This window comes from Macadamia integrifolia, unplaced genomic scaffold, assembly GCF_013358625.1.
Source record: "Macadamia integrifolia cultivar HAES 741 unplaced genomic scaffold, SCU_Mint_v3 scaffold342, whole genome shotgun sequence".
Taxonomy (NCBI): domain Eukaryota; kingdom Viridiplantae; phylum Streptophyta; class Magnoliopsida; order Proteales; family Proteaceae; genus Macadamia; species Macadamia integrifolia.
This window is the reverse complement of record NW_024869484.1, coordinates 302,418-319,024: the sequence shown is the minus strand read 5'-3', so window position 1 is coordinate 319,024 and position 16,607 is coordinate 302,418. Positions and strand designations below refer to the sequence as shown.

At 38.5% G+C, this 16,607-nt stretch overlaps 2 protein-coding genes and 1 pseudogene across 7 annotated transcripts in view; 1 reads left to right on the top strand and 2 right to left on the bottom strand.

Moving 5' to 3' along the window:
- Positions 1 to 1,157: 1,157 nt before the first annotated feature.
- On the bottom strand, positions 1,158 to 5,087 carry LOC122068120. The gene is made up of 3 exons (XM_042631968.1): positions 4,944 to 5,087; positions 4,316 to 4,422; positions 1,158 to 1,526 (listed from the first exon to the last, which is right to left on the bottom strand). The coding sequence occupies exons 1-3, from the start codon at positions 4,997 to 4,999 to the stop codon at positions 1,381 to 1,383; spliced, it is 309 nt and encodes a 102-aa protein (XP_042487902.1). The 5' UTR covers positions 5,000 to 5,087; the 3' UTR covers positions 1,158 to 1,380.
- LOC122068122 lies at positions 4,159 to 4,277 on the top strand (annotated as a pseudogene).
- A 141-nt stretch (positions 5,088 to 5,228) lies between the features above and the next one.
- The window catches only part of LOC122068119 (DNA replication ATP-dependent helicase/nuclease JHS1), a 90,029-nt gene continuing 78,650 nt past the window's right edge, over positions 5,229 to 16,607 (bottom strand). For all 6 annotated transcript variants that reach the window (XM_042631962.1, XM_042631964.1, XM_042631961.1 and 3 more), the window contains 2 exons: positions 6,079 to 6,198; positions 5,229 to 5,702 (listed from right to left, as the gene is read on the bottom strand). In XM_042631962.1, coding sequence (XP_042487896.1) covers positions 5,535 to 5,702; positions 6,079 to 6,198 — 288 coding nt within the window. In that variant the 3' untranslated portion in view covers positions 5,229 to 5,534. The remainder of the gene's footprint in view (positions 5,703 to 6,078; positions 6,199 to 16,607) is intronic.

Sequence of the window (16,607 nt, the reverse complement as noted above, 5' to 3'; positions counted from 1 at the left end):
GATATTATGACTGCAACATTGAATCACATTCTAAGAAATGTATAAAATGGCAATCTTATGAAAATTATGCCCAATAGTGTCGATAGTTGTGGAATTTATGGTATAACCTTAGTACAACACATCGCATTTAAAATAATAATGCAAATTAATAAGCTTAATCAGGATTTGATGGACACATTTGTCCAACAATAGTTTAGTATTAAATAAGGGGGGTTGAGGTGGTCATTTCATACGAATAGGAGAGAGATAGATAGACTTTGCTAGAGGTTCAGAGTTTTGGGGTTCCATGTGGAAGACGGAAGTAATAAATTAATAATTCCATATTAGATGTGAGCAGTCCGATGTGGAGACTTATAATTAGAACTTGGGCACTCTTTTTCTAGCAACTAACTTTTAAGTATGAGTTCTAAGATGTGGGAACTCATAAGTACTTTGGCAACCTTTCCATAATATGAATTCTACTCAAGCCTCTAACACTATCTATATGACTATAAATTTTCAGCCTACTCTACTTTCTACGTGCGAAGCGCATTGCTTCACTACTCTGGGGATTATTTCCATGACATTATTTTATAGTTTAGATGCAAGATTATACTTGAGAACATTGAAATGTAGACTATGTTAGGTATGTATTCTTGAAGTTGATTATAATACGAGAAGGCATTCTGAAACCTAATTTTTCTCTAATTCTTACTTTAGATTGCATTCTAGACCTATAAACTATTCTGAGATTGCATGCCAATCAGACATAACCAGAATCTTTAACATAAAAAGTAAATAAAAACATTTAAAGGGGGGAGGGGAGAATTAGGGTGTTACAATAGAGGAATGATTTCGATGTCTGGTAAGTGGTAACAAACTTGGCAACTTGGCACTCATGTGCCATCTTGGTTGTGCCTCAAAACATTTTGCATGACGCTTAATTACATCAACATTTACTTAAATTTGTCCCATATACATGCAAATAAAGTTCTGATGCTTTAGAATAATTGTAACTGTTAAGTAAGGAAGCATTTGAATATTACACGTGTCACACCTGCCTCCAATAGGCTAAGGCATGCGGCACTGAACATCTCACTGTATCCAGTTAGCTTGTTTTTCTAGGATCTAAACTAGGGCAGATCATAACACCACAATTACACTACGAAAAATCTGAGTTTATATACACATGCATAGTCCAACAATAAGATATTTTACATAAGCTCTAGTGCCAACTAAGTGATAAGATATATTTACAATTATCTAAATAAGCGTTACATACCTTACAAAAAGAGAATATTTACACAGTTTACAGTATCTCAGTAGTAGACGATATACATCAGAGTACGCATCAACAAAAATATATACATAAAAAGACATAGGAATATTCCATCCTATTCCTCAGAAGAACTTGCCTTCGTAAGCACAGTTGTAGCATTCGCAGTCGGGTCCATAGTTGATTTCATCTTCTTGAAGATTAGCCAAGTCATCCATGGCCATTGTCTCATAATTAGAGCAGAAAGTCGACAAAACATTGGTCTCGACATCTAGAATGAGTAAATATAAGGGGTGAGCACGTCATGTTCAATGAGGGGGGTGGGGGCAAGCAAGCAAACACAATACAAATGATGCAATGTATGCTCCACAACTCATATGATGCTCATGATTTCATTTAACATTACACTACTTCCTAGTCCATTACTAAGTCTGAAATCAGAGGTATAGTACTACAGAACGCAGGTGGCATTCCCTACCATATATGTTGGGCCTCTGGAATATAAGCTCGTTGCAAGCAGGAGTCAGCCAGTCCCAGAAAGAACTTCGGTCCCCCAGCTAACCCCTAGGTTAGTAACCCCGGGAAGTCAAGTATACAGTATGTCGTGCCTCGCTGCTATCCGTCTCTAGGTACAGTACGTCATACTACGAAAGTGTACTACTGATCAGGCAACCACATATGTCTGGATTAGTCTGTACCTATCTCCCTACGGACAAGGGGTTGTAGCACTGGGATGTAATCCTAACCATATACATCTACATGCATCCATAACATCCAATCACATATCCGTGATCGCAACTATAACACGTACTTCTGAACCCATGGTACCGACAAGAACTTCGGCCACACCGTACCTCAAACCGTTAATATTACAATCATCACCCACACAACTATCATACTACACATCCATAAAACTTCAATCACATCAAGTCAGTAAAATCATGCAACATGTGAAATATATAATTTTATATAAAATATATCCATAACATAATAACCATCACACTCCACATGAGCAGCATAAACAGAAAAGTACAAAAACCCTTCATAAAATAAAACAAACCCCCACTCACCTTGATGTCCAACTTTCAAAAAATTTAATTCTTTGGTTCAATTAGGTCCTCTCCCTGCAACTTATTTTTCTATTTCACAAGATATTCCAAATCATTATTTATAAAATATAAATCCTATAATTCTACCCCACTTTGCTTAAGTGTATTATCCCAATTCCGAATTTAATTGGGCCTATGACCATTTTTCACCGCGCAATCCAGGTTCCCCACACTTTCTTTATTATTGGGGTTTCTTGTGGGGAAACCCCTAGTGGGTCCCACACTTGGATAGGGTTTCTCGGGGTCGTACCAACAACTTTTCACATTTATGGAGTCCCCGAACATTTATGGGACACTACCTATTGTAACTTAGCTTAGGTATTAAGTTCCTACAGAATTTTCAAGGTTTATAGTATATCTGTAGAAATGAATCTCTTTCCCCAATTTCTCACTTAATTGAGGTTGGGCTCAGATGCTCTTAGACATATAAGAAAATTTCCACCCCATTTCAAGCTTGCACAAAATTTATTTTGAATAAAATTGTAGGAAATTCTGCAAAAATCCCATTTCCAATCTAGAATAAAATTCTGCCCTAAAGTGTTTGGTAGAATTGCTACCTAATCAATCTCATCCCTACCATAATTTTTTTTTTCTTTAAATTCCTTTGAACCACCGAAACCCTAGATTCCAGGGTTCACAGGGATAAAATTGGGTTGCAGAGACCTTTCCAAGGTTGGGGTTTTCCCTACTGACCCATTTTCTGAAGTCCAATTGCTGGGATTAGGTGAGGTAATTTCAGTTCCATAGAAAAATCTAGGGTTTCACATTTATTTTCTCAATTTTTGTAGAATTAATTTTCTGTTCCAAGTTCTTTGCATAAATTGAAGTTGGAATTCAGTCTTTAAATGCCAGAATTGAGTTCCCTCTTCATTTGAATTTAGATAAAACTATTAGGGACAAAATTTTTTAAATTATGATAGAAATTAAACATGGTATGAATTTCTGTTTTAGGGCTTTAATAAAATCTCACACAATTAACCACACTTTACACAAATTCTTGCTGAATTGCTACTGAACTGGTGGGAACCCTAAGTTCCAGAGTTTTGTAGGGATAAATTTCCTACCAACTAGGTCCCTAGTAGTCCACAGAGATTAGGACTTTCTCTATTGGGAAGCTGTACAGTTGATGTCCCTAATTAAGCAAAACCCTAACCCTAATGTCTACCTACCCAATTGATGAAACTACCAACATCTCTATTGAAATGAATAATAGCCCTTACCTATGTACAGTTCTGGTCCAACAGGAACCTTAGGTGAAGAAACTCCTTCTTCTTCTTCTTCTTATTGTTATAGCCACGATTAGGGTGAGTTATTAGCCCTTATTTCCCTCTTATATAGGGCAGCCCAAACAAACTTAAGGGTCTATTTGGCTGGCCTTAGTATAATACCCTTATATATATATATATACTTAACTTATTATTATGCAATTAATTTTTATAATTTATTTTCCCCTACTTATTTACTGACATTAAAATATACTTTCCATACCTCATTTAGGCTTCTTTACATTGGGGCAATATGAGAATTTACACAGTAGATGTGTGGGCCCCACAACACAAAAACCTAGAATATTGAATATAATACCTAATTTAACTAATATGTAATTAGATTTGTAAATTTAATTTTCCTTTTTTATTTATTGGTATAAAATATGTATTTTAACCCTCAATTAGGTCTCTTTCTATAAGGGCAAAATGGGAATTGGCATAGTAGAAGTGAGCCCCATAGTGCAAAAACCCCAAAATTACATTCTGCCGGGCAAAACCGGCTGGCCAAATTTGGACCTATCAGTTTGGGTGCGATCATACCAACACTAATGCACCAGATCCCATTGAAACTTTATAGTTAAGCGTGCTTAGGTGAGAATAGTACTAGGATAGGTGACCCCCTAGGAAGTCCTCGTGTTACACCCCTTTTCTCTATTCTCCTATACTAAGCCTCATAATTTTACCTCTTTGTCCACATCTTCTAATGAGTTCCCTGATGATTTTGGCATGCTGAATAGGAGCAGGTGGGGTCAGTTTTGCCTTCTTAGCTTCCTCTGCTCTCTCTTCTTGCCTGTCCACAAGTAGGGGTATAAATATCAGATTAGGGTGTTATAACATGATAGACCATACAACCTTTTTTTTTTCTATATGAAGTGACAAACTATAAGATGTTTGTCTGATATTATCACATAGACTAACTCATGTACTGCAATGTAACAAATAGTCACTAGCAGCATAATTGCAGGAAAGAAAACCCCAAATATAAAGGGGTGGAAGAGTCCTGTTTGCATGCCTTTCCTAACAGTACCGGAGAAGAGTAGACAGATCGAAATTTTTTAGGCCAAATGGCAAAGTGGTTGTACAAGGGATGTAATTTGTAAGCTCAAACAGATTGAAGGCATGATGATGGTTCACATAAACGATGAGGCCTTAATCGACCTATACCGGCAGAGGAATGTGATGAAATGGGGCACACACCCCTAATATCCTCCAGCCGCCAGATGCGTATTGGGTGCTTATATTTACACCCAAGATTTGCTGCTTACTTAGCCACTATGGTACAACTTTGTATGCCAATTAAAAGATACTTACCTGGATGATATGAAGCAACTCAAAAAACATATAAGCACCCCTGTAGTGCTTGGCATTGAAAGATTTCAAGCAGAAAAGCTGTGTCGCCGGTGGAAATAAGCAAACAAAATGACCAAGAACTGGTTATGAAGCAATTTCTCCTCCACCCACCGACTTCCCTGAACTTTACCAATGGGTGATGCAGACGTTCCAGAGCATTTGGCTAGAGGTGAAGACTGGAAACACCTATTCTTCTGCCTCTTCTTCACAAAAAGCATCAGGACTCAGCGCGTATGTAAATTGCAATGAAGCTAGAGAGAGAGAGAGAGAATCTTTCTTTCCTCATTGAGCTCATTTACATCTCTAGATTGAACAGTAACAGGTTTGATTTCTGGTACATGAGTATTCATTTTCTTTCCTGAGTAATTTACATTTCTTGAGTGATGAAAATTTGTAAGACTTTTTCACAAGAAAAGGGGACGAGATTGTTGGAGAGGTTCATTTTCCCTCATAGGACTAATTTACATTTCAAAAAAAAAAAAAAAAAAAAAAAAGAGGAGCAATTTTTTTTTGGTGAATAGAGCAGCAAAAAATTACTTGAGAGCAAAGCAACTATAATACATTCAACTTCTGTGAGCATCTCTTCAGCTTTCCTGACTGGTGGAAATCTTTCTGGGAGATGCAGAAAATACCAGATTGCTCATCAACCTTTTCAATCAGAAGCTTCAGAAGTGGAACATTTGAAAGAGTTTTGCATGACCCTACCAAGATCAACTTCTTCTGCAAAAGGACCAAAACAAGCAGATATTAATGGGCAAGCTCTACTTGTGCTCAACACAGAATGTTCATCAACTTTGCTCATACTTCCCTGGTTCAATTGAAATCTACTTGAGGAGAAGCTCAAGATGTCTATATATAGGCAGGTGGATAGAAGTTGAATTTGTGAATGGTTGCCTTATTACCATATATTAGCATATAAAAAATATTTCCATTTTTTTTTTTTTTTTGAAATAAATACATATTGAAAGAGTTTTGCACGACCACCAACATCAATTTTGAATGTGCACATCATCTATATACAAAAGAACGAAAACCTATGACATTTTCATCTGGCATAGATTGTTAAAACACTATGAAGATATGATGAGCTGTCTACCTTTGCACGTGTAAGGGAAACATTTATCCTCTGCCAATCTCCAAGTAGTGAAGACTTGCAAGCCCTTGGATTATCAGTAGATCTTACAAAAGATACAAGTATGCAATCCTTATCCCTGCCCTGCTCAATTGATACAAAATACATATAACAAATCACAGTAAGCTTAAGCAGATGCAAACATGAGCAAGTTGAAGAATGTTGAGAAAGTTCACAATTGATGTATATTACTACAGCAGTAGTAGAAATTAAGAAGAGAATAAAGGAGGAAGTAAAAAAGAAGGTGAAGAGAGGAAGGAGAACAGTGGTTGCACAGAAAACCGTCGGGAGATCAGGTTAATAACCTACCTCTCTCCTATATTCATTAACAGGGAAATAAAAAAAAAAACTAAGATTACATAAATGCACATTTATAGATACGTACTTATTGCCCATTCTATTTACTATTCTACCCTCACAATATGTGCTTCTAACACTCCCCCTCAAGCAGGAGAATAAATGTCATACGTCATACATGCTCAGCTTGCTCAAGATGATATGGGGGAGCAGCAGTGAGTTGATTTCTTTAGTGAATACATCAGCTAGTTAATTCCCTGTCTTCACAAAGGGAGTGCAAATGTAACCAGTAAATTTTTTTTCCTTGATCAAGTGCTGATCAATTTCAATATGTTTTGTACGATCATTTTGCACAAGAATATGGGTTATGATAATGGCAGCCTTGCTGTCACACAGTCACACTACAACAGCACGATGCCTTCAGTCTCAAACCCAATTCTTGAACGAATCTCTTCTACCATAGGAGTTCACATAACCCCAAGTGCTATGGCTCTAAATTCTAGCTCTACACTTGATCTGGCCACTAGATAATGCTTTTTACTTCTCCAAGTAACCAGATTCCCACCTACAAAGGTGTAGTACCCTAAAGTGGACCTTCTATTTGTAACAGAGCCTGCCCAATCAGAATCTATGTACCCTCAATTTTCAGGTGGTCTATAAATTAGTCCTTTTCCTGAATTGGACTTCAAGTACCTAAGAAAACAATACGCATTATCTAAATGTCCATTCTTAGGCGCATGCATAAACCGACTCACTACCCAACAGCATAAGCAATATCGGGACGAGTAAGGGATCGATAGATCACTTCCCCACCAATCTCTGAAACTTCCCTATATCAATCAGAGGGTGTCCACCAACGTCACCTGCTTTATGATTTCAATCAATAGGTGAGTCAGTGGGTTTACAACCCAACTAACTTGCATATACACTTCATATACCAAGTCCCTATGGAGAAATGCATCCTTCACATCCAACTGATATAGTAGCCAGTCCTGATTGACAGCCATTGATAGGAGGGCTCTCATTGAGTTGTGCTTAGCCACTGGAACATGTTTCTTGATAGTCAATTCCATACAGTTGACTAAATCCCTTGGCTACCAACCTAGCCTTATTCTTTCAATGGTGTCATCTGATCAGTATTTGATTAAGTAGACCCATTTGCGACCTATTGGAACCCTTCCTTCTGAATGGTCGACAACATCCCAGGTACAATTCTTCTCAAAAGCCCTAATATATTCACCCATAGCTTCCTTCCACTTGGGACTAATTGTTATGCTCGTGCCCTAAACCTACCTTGTGTGACTGAATACAAATGAACCACATGGGGAAGACAATATCAAAGATTACTGGGTAGTAACAGTCTCTACCGAAGAGAGAGGGGTGACCCTACATGCACATGCTACTCATGTTTAACCAAAAAGGTTTCAAGCCACCAAAGAAGTCAGTGCAAGTCCTCTACCATTAAGAGGGAATTATCTGACGGTAGTGAAATGCACTAAGGATGGGCCCACATACCTATAAATACTCAAGGAACCATCCACACAACCAGCTGCCCCTGTCCCACCCAAAGTGGACATAAACAACCCACACCAGCTGATGGTCACCAATGGTTCCATCAGCTAGTAAGCACCCTCCGGTGAGGGTATTAGCCAAAAGTAAGTTATTTGTCCGTGAGGCCCAAGCCCTCGCACCCGTGCACCTCAAACCACCTCCAATAGTTGGTAAACCTACCAGGGAGTGGATTAATGTGTTAGGTCACCCCAAGGTGGGCCCGCTAACCGATTGACGAATTAACCCATTTATTTCCCAAACAATCCTTAGCTAACTTAAGTTGCTATAAATAGAGCTATCAGCTCATTCATTTCATTACCTACCAAATTAAGACGAGAAGAAGAGAAGGGAGAAAGGAGAAGAAGGTTGGGGCAAGGGAGATCACCTCCACCCACCTATACATTAAGGTGGGTTGAACTCTATCCCTCTACCTCTCATGTATACTTTCTCTCTCTCTCTCTCTCTCTCTCTCTCTCTCTCTCTCTCTCTCTCTCTCTCTCTTACCCCATTTCTCTAGCAAGCTAATTGGAAACCCTAATCGGAATCCCCTCTACCCACATACTTGATTTACAAATTAAGTTGGGGATTTTGTGTCGGAGACCTAATCTAGCAAATTGAACCACTCATATTTGAGTGTGGAGACCCAATATAGAAAAACTATAATTTAAAACCCTAGATTTAGCTACTTAAACCCTAACTTTGGAATTTGACCAAATCCTCTATTATCTACCGCCCTAACCTAACTATATGTTCGGGAAATGATGTAATACACCTAGAATAGGGGAGTGGGGTGATCATAAGTTAAATAGGAGACCATTACATGAAGCCCTAGCCGAAATTCCCAAAATTTGGGTAAACTAAACCCTAAAATTTGGGGGAAATGACCAAATCCCTAAAATCCATGTAATCTAAACTACTATTTACACCATTCCTAAACTAATTATAGGTGCCACATACATAAAATCTAACCCTAAGACTCTAAACCTAACTTGTAAACTAACCTAAAGTGGATAAACCATAAGGTATGAGTAGGATCATCAACACATAGGGAATTTGGGACATACACAGTCACTCAAGACCCCCATAACCTAGGGAGAAAATCTAGGCAAAGAAGTCCCGGATTTGGCTCTATCGGTTTGGAGTGACCGTCTGCACACGACTAGTAGGGACAAAAGGTGAGTGGGTGTTGTGATTTATTTTGAGGAGTGTTTATCTTTGTTTAATTCTTCGTATGATCATGAGAATGTGCATTATGAACCCTGTTACTATTTGAGAATTGGAATGTGCATATTGGTGTGTGATGTGGAATGTTGGTGCTGGTGAATGTTGGTATTAGTGTTGGTGTTGGTGTTGGTGTTGGTGTTGGTGTTGGTGAATTAAGAGAGATTGTGGTTAGTGTTGTTGGATGGGATGTAGTGTGGCTAAGGTAGTTTCCAGTACCACAAGCCCATAGAGTGAGAGTGTGTGTTTATGGTTGTGGGTGCAGTGTGGCCGAGGTAGTTTGCATTCCCGATCATGATCACCTTGTTGTTGTGATGTGATATGATTCATAATAGATTGCATCGGGTTAGGAAAAAAACCCGGGTGCTACAACCCCTTGCCAATAGGGGTTAGGTATTGGTTAATCCCACCCATCCCACATGGCCGAGGTTGTTACCGGTGTCGTGACAAACCCTTCGTGGCTGAGGTGGTTACCAGTGTTGTGGTTTACAGGGATTATTAATAGGGGCTAACCAGTTACAAAAGTACGCATGTAGGGACCGGTATGCTCTTAACTCGTAACTAGCTTGTATCGCTAGGTGACCGATGGCGCATATCGGGACCAAGGATACCACCTATGTTGCAGTAGCACTAATAACCCTGTGGACTAAGAATTGTTGACTAAGCTTGTGTGATAATAATCCAGATCTAATGTAGACTAGGATAGGAAGTCTAACTAGGTCTCAACTGCAAGAACTGGCTTGAAGAACCTTGCAATTAACTTTGAAAAGAAGAATAATACTCGAAGAAACCTCTAGGACTTCACGCCGCAAAGAGTCACCGGATCAAACACTAGTCCATCACTTTGATCACACACAAAGCAACTCACAAAGAGCAAAACATCATAGCTTTCTTATTCATAAATATCGTGGGCTATACTGTGAAAGCCCTCCTTTATTTATAATAGTGATGGGGGGGATTCCAACTTAGAAACTCCCAAGTTACTAAAAAACTGAAATAGGAAACTACTATCATCTAGTTACTAAAGCTGGAATTAGAAACTAGGAAATAAAACAACCGAAATTATGAACTAAATAGTGCTGAATATTTAGAAACTAAATAACCCATCACAGCCCAAATCGTGGGCCTATAGACTAGGCCTGGTCGACCCATACTCACCCCATGGTCGACCTTCTTCTTCCTCCTTGAATAGATCTTCATTGCTGCAGCAACTCTCCTCGGCTTGAAAACACTTGTCTCCGACAAATGGCTGATGGACATGTAGCGCTCATACAAGTCGGGATCAAGTCTTTTAAAGTCATTAGCATGGATCCAAGTACAGTCACTATGGGGACGGCCCTTCCACTTGACAAGGAAAGTGTGATAGCTAGTACCACGATGGGTAGTCTTGTAATTATCATCCAAGCCATCTTCAATGACATCAGTAGTAGGCGGCTTCAGTTGGGGTAGTCTCAACAGTTGCTCCGTGTCTCCATCATCAGAATGGTGCCCAACATAAAGGTGACGATCAGCCACATTAATCACATTGCTTATGGTCATATCATTAGGCAACTCGAGCACATAAGCATTAGGCCCAATATGTTTCAGCATCTTATAGGGACCCATCTTCCGTGGGTGGAGTTTAGTATTAATACCAGCTTGGAACCGTTCAAGATTGACACGTTTCATCACCATGTCCCCGGGTTTGAACTCCACATAACGCTGATGACGATCAGCTGAAGCCTTATACACGTCATTGTTTAAGGCAATACGTCATCAAAAGTTGGCATGCACCTCAACAATATGGCGCAAGAACTCATCAGCTTCAATACTAACTCGAGCTTGGGATGGGAGTGACACAAAATCAATAGGTCGGTTAGGCTGAACTCCAAGCAAGATCTCAAAAGGAGTAGGACCCGTTGTCTTGTTCACTGAACTATTGTAGGCAAACTTAGCAATGTCAAGGATGGAGAGCCATGTCTTCTCATAATCTTGAAGTAAACATCTCAACAGATTTCCCAAGCTTCTATTCACCATCTCTATCTGTCTGTCAGTCCATGGATGAAATGCGGTTGAAAAATTCAGCTTGTATTTGTTTTCAGCCACAATGTCTTCCAGAAGTAACTCATAAACTTGACATCACGGTCAAACACAATGCTAGTGGGCAGCCCATGTAGTCGCACTACTTCTTTGAAGAATAGCTTTGCAACTTAATAAGCATAAAAAGTCTTGTGACATGGTATAAAATGGGCCATCTTAGAGAAACGATCCACAACCACCATTATGGAATCATATCGCTCTCTAGTAGGGGGTAGTCCAAGGACAAAGTCCATGCTAACATCAAGCCACGGTGCATGAGTTATAGGTAGTGGAGAGTATAACCTTATGTTTTGCTTTTCCCCTTTTGCTAACTGACATACATGGCATCTCTTGATCACATGATCGACATCCTTTGCAATAAATGGCCAATATTATAGATCCGTCACTTGTGCAAGAGTCTTATCCTTTCCAAAATGTCCTTCCAGTCATCCTCCATGTAACTCTCGTATGATGTGATGACGTAGGGAAGAGTTTGGAATGTATAGTCGTGTGCCAAAGAATAAGTACCCATCATGAAGGGAGTACTTTAGGTGTTGTCCACCCTTTACAACTCCGCAAAGACAGTGCTGAAATCAGGATCAGATACGTAATCTCCTCGTATCTGATCAATGCTAATAACGTGTTGAAAATGTATTAAGTGCATGGTTCAAAATCTCACCGAGCGAGATCTCAAAAATTTTGACTTTTTTTGTTGAAACGAAACGTATTACGAATTAGTAGTTGTACAATGTTTCGGCCGAAATTTCAGTATCTCGACCGAGATTTCGGTATTGTCTCGTCGAGATACCGAAATGCTACGAACCACATGATTTAAATACATGCTCTCGGTGAGACAGAGTCAAAATTCACCTGTCTCAACTATTTCGGTTATATCTCGGTTCCAGCTGCAATTTTTTACACAAATCACTCCTATTGGAGTCTAATTAGCCACATCATCATATATTTTGACTTCCAAATCTCTCATCTAACAAGATCTACACATTCCAAGCTTAGTGAAGGTAAAGTTCTTTCCCCAAAACCATTTTTTTTTAAACAGTACATACATACATGTTGGATGCTTCTAGATTTTTTATATGTTAGACACTAGAGGCCGATCTATGACCCCACGGAGTCAAAAAATTTTTTTTTGGTACATAAATATATTTTTATTTTCTGGTTTAAAACTTCATTTTCCATTAACATAAATTGCTACTTTTTATCGTAAATATACCTTTGATGGATGTCAAATATATATATATGTTAATCACCATTGCTTTTTTTACGACTCTATCTAAGCAAAAAAAAATTTCAGCCAGTAATTATTTATTTTAATTTTTAAAAATTTAAAAAAATATATTAATAATTGAAAATTAATTTTAAAAATAAAGAAAAATATTCTGTTTTGATTTTAAAAATAAAGAAAAATAGGACATTGTGGACAGAGTAGAGGAGTTGGTCCATCTAGAGCAGGGGGTAATGGATCTTCATAGCCTCCTCTTCCATTTAGGAGATCACAGAGTACAAGGGCAACCCCACCTCCACCTCTAGCGGTACCACCTCGTGTGAACCCCGTTCTAGAACAGGATCCCCATGCGTACAGGAAAAAGGGCAGCAAGCAGCATAAGATAAAGGGGATATGGACTAACATAAAGGTTTATATTGGGGAGGTTGTGTCTAAGTGAATGATATTTCATAGCATCCCGGCAAATGCCACTACAGGTTCCAATTATCAGCTGATGCTTGATGCTGTTGTTGAGGCCGGTCTAAGGATAAAGGGGCCCACTACATATGAGGTGATGAATGTATATTTGCCTTCGGAGAAGAGGGAATAGAAAGCATATATTTATGAGTTAAAAGTTTTGTGGGAGAGCTACGGGGTCACCATAATGTGTGATGGTTGGACAGGGCCCACGAGAAAGTCCATCAATTTTATGGTTTATTGTGATGGTAGAACCATTTTCCTGAAGTCTGTTGATGCATTTAAGGAAAGAAATAATGCAAAATATATTTACAAGCTTTTGAAAGAGGTTTTGGAAGAAGTTGGGATACAAAATGTTGTTCAGATTGTGACTGACAATGGAAGCAACTACAAGAAGGCCAGATAGAAGATGATGAACAACCCCAGATTCCAACTATTTTAGACTCCTTATGTAGCACACTACATTGATCTAATGTTGAAGGACATGGGGAAACTGAAAATTGTGAAGACTGTGGTTGAAAGGGCAAGGCAAGTGAGCACATTTGTCTATAATCATAGGTTTTCATTGAACCTATTGAGGTAGAAGTGCGGGGGTGACTTAGTCAAGCCCAGTCTCATAGATTTGCTACCAACTATATTGCACTCTAGAGTTTTAAATCTAAGAAAGTTGGTCTTCGATCTATGTTCACATCTGAGGAGTGGTTTGGTTGGAGGGAAGCGGGATCACCTGGTGGTAGGGAGGCACAGACAACCATTTCATCAAAGGAGTTTTGGATATAATTGGGTAAAGTGGTGAAAATCTTGGCACCAATTGTTGGCATGTTGAAGATGGTGGATTTTTCTTTCACACCCACCTTGCCAAGCCTGTATGTTGCTGATGCAATGATGAAGGAACATGTCTATGCTGCTAACCCACGTGGAAGTAAGAAATTTGTGGAAATAATAGAAGAACGTTGGGAGCGCCAGCTCAAGCATCCGTTGCATAAGGTTGGTAAGTAAAGTTGAAGACATGGTTCGAAATCTCGCCAAAATTTCGGTATTTCGGTCTTCTTTTTTTTTATTTTTTGTCGAATCAAAATAAGGCACGAAATAATGTGTACGAAATTTCGGTATAGTTTCGGTATCTCACCGAAACGATATGTTCTAAGTCTTATAAATACATAATTTCAACTCTGTCTCGCTTGTCTCGGTGGTTTCGGTTCCATTTGCATATTTTCAAGGAAAAACACTCCAATAAGCCTCTAATTAGCCACATCATCACAAATTTTGACTTCCATTGGACTCCTATAAGAAGATCTACACATTCAAAGCTTAGGAACGGTAAAGTTCTTTCTTCAAAACCTTTTTTTTTTAAATAGTACATAAATACATGTTAAATGCTTGTAGATTTTTTATATGTTAGACACTAGAGGCCGATCTATGACCTCACGGAGTCGAAATTTTTTTTGGTACATAAATAAATTTTTTTATTTTTTTGGTTTAAAAATTCATTTTTCATTAACATAAATTGTTACTTTTTATGACAAATATTACTTTGATGGATGTCAACTATATATATATATATATATATATATGTTAGTCACTAATTGCTGTTCTATGACTCCAGTGAAATGAAATTTTTTTCCAGCAGGTAATTATTTATTTTAATTTTTAAAAAATACGAAAAATAGATTAATAATTGAAAAGTAATTTTAAAAATAGGGAAAAATATTCTGTTTTGATTTTAAAAATGAAAGAAAAATAGGAGATTAAAATTAAAGTGTTTTGGAGTGTACTATATGCTTATTATGTTATACCATATTTGATTTTTTTGTATTATGTCATTAAAATATTTTTTTAAATTGATTAAAAAATTCTAAATACTCTAAATATTAGTTAATTACTCTAATACTCTAAATATTAGTTAATTAATATTGATGTATGTTTGATCATGGCTTAAATGCAATATTTATTTGTTCTGCTATCATATTATATCTTGTTTTAGCAATGAAACAGGTAAAATTTTCAGATCAGTTCGACGGTTGCTACTAAACAAAGGTGCAACTCTAAAACAATGTCATGTTCTAATATTTTTGCATTTTTATGTTCTAAACATGTTTATTAACCTTAAAATAAGCTACCCACCAAGTTTCAGGGCAAAATATGGCCGTTTGACCACCGAAACAGTCAACCAAAAAAAATACCATCTCGACTGAAATCTTGCTGAAATTTCTGTATTTACGGTGTTTCTGAACCCACCGAAACGAAACGAAACGAAATTTCGAACCTTGGCTGAAGACATTGTTTTATGTGATATAAAAATGCAGTAATGTTAACATTGACAATAATATGTTCTGTCAAATTTCAGCATACTATTTAAACCCCAAGTATCAGTACACCCATAGACTTGCATTGGATCCGGATCTTCTGGAAGCAATGAAGCAGGTGGTTGCCAAGTTGCAAGCAAACCCCGATCTACAGGCCAAAGCCAATACTAAAGTGAGTTTTGTAGTACAATATGAATCTAAATATCATTACAATTGTTGTTAACTAGGTCCTATTTGTAAATTTGTTATAGACAAAAGAATTCAAGGATGCATTAGGCAGCTTTAGAGCCCCCGCCACATTCGCGGGTCGTACGAGTACTGATGTCGGTATGATATCCAAATTTTAGTATGTTACTATTCCAAGTCTTAAGTGTTTTAAAACGAAAATAATCTTTTACCTTCATTGTGATTTGTAATGCAACTGAATGGTGGGTGTTGTATGGTGGTTCGGCATCGGAATTGAGGAAGATTGCCATCAAAATACTCTCCCATACATGTTCTGCATCTGGTTGTGAAAGAAATTGGAGTACATTCTCACTCATCTACTTGAAAAGGCGGAATAGATTGGGTTCACAACGTCTCTTTGACTTGGTGTATGTGCACTATAATATGAGACTGAGGATGCAGCACATACGCATGGGTATGGAAAATGATAGGGGTCAGATCGAGCTAGCTGATGTTTTCCAAATTGAGTCAGATGAAGAGGATCCTCTAGTAGACTGGGTGAGGGATAGAGGTGAACCGTTGATGGATCAGCCTCGAAGTAGGCCGGATCCCTATGTAGTGCGAGTGATGGCAGCCGATGTTGATGATTATATGGCTAATGAGGGAAGGATACATTCACAACCCCCCGACCATTCGAGCCTGCGCCTGGTATGGATGAATCAGATGAAGATGATGATTGGTCCATTTCATCAGGTGGTCATACCCACACCTAAACTTAGACACAGACAAACACATGATGGTACACTACTTAGTGATGAGGATGGTGATGGTGAGGGTGATGGTGACGGTGACAGTGACGATGATGGTGATGGTGATGGTGATGGTGATGGTGATGGTGATGGTGATGGTGATGATGATGGAGGTGATGGTGATGGTGATGACGACGATGATGGTGATGATGGTGATGGTGGTGGTGGTGGTGGTGGTGGTGGTGGGGGTGGTGATAGATTTGAAAGAGTTTGAGAGAAGTACGAACAGGCCGAGCCAGAGCCTTAGCCGGAGCCAATGCGATTCACTGGGGAAAGTCAGTTTGAGTATGCCACATAAGATACTGATCACGGTGCACGTCAATCAGTTGGAGGTAGGAGTTCAAGTTACACTAGAGGGCCTCGTCGCCGATTCGGTAGAGGTGGGCA

Bases quoted from the DNA above. Each gene is read 5' to 3' on its own strand.
- LOC122068120 (XM_042631968.1), bottom strand. From the start codon at position 4,999: ATGCCAAGCACTACAGGGGTGCTTATATGTTTTTTGAGTTGCTTCATA. The intron at 4,423-4,943 runs GTAAGTATCTTT...ACTTGTGGACAG, and splicing joins AGTTGCTTCATATCATCCAG to GCAAGAAGAGAGAGCAGAGG. The intron at 1,527-4,315 runs GTAAAATTATGA...TACTCATTCTAG, and splicing joins TAGAAGATGTGGACAAAGAG to ATGTCGAGACCAATGTTTTG.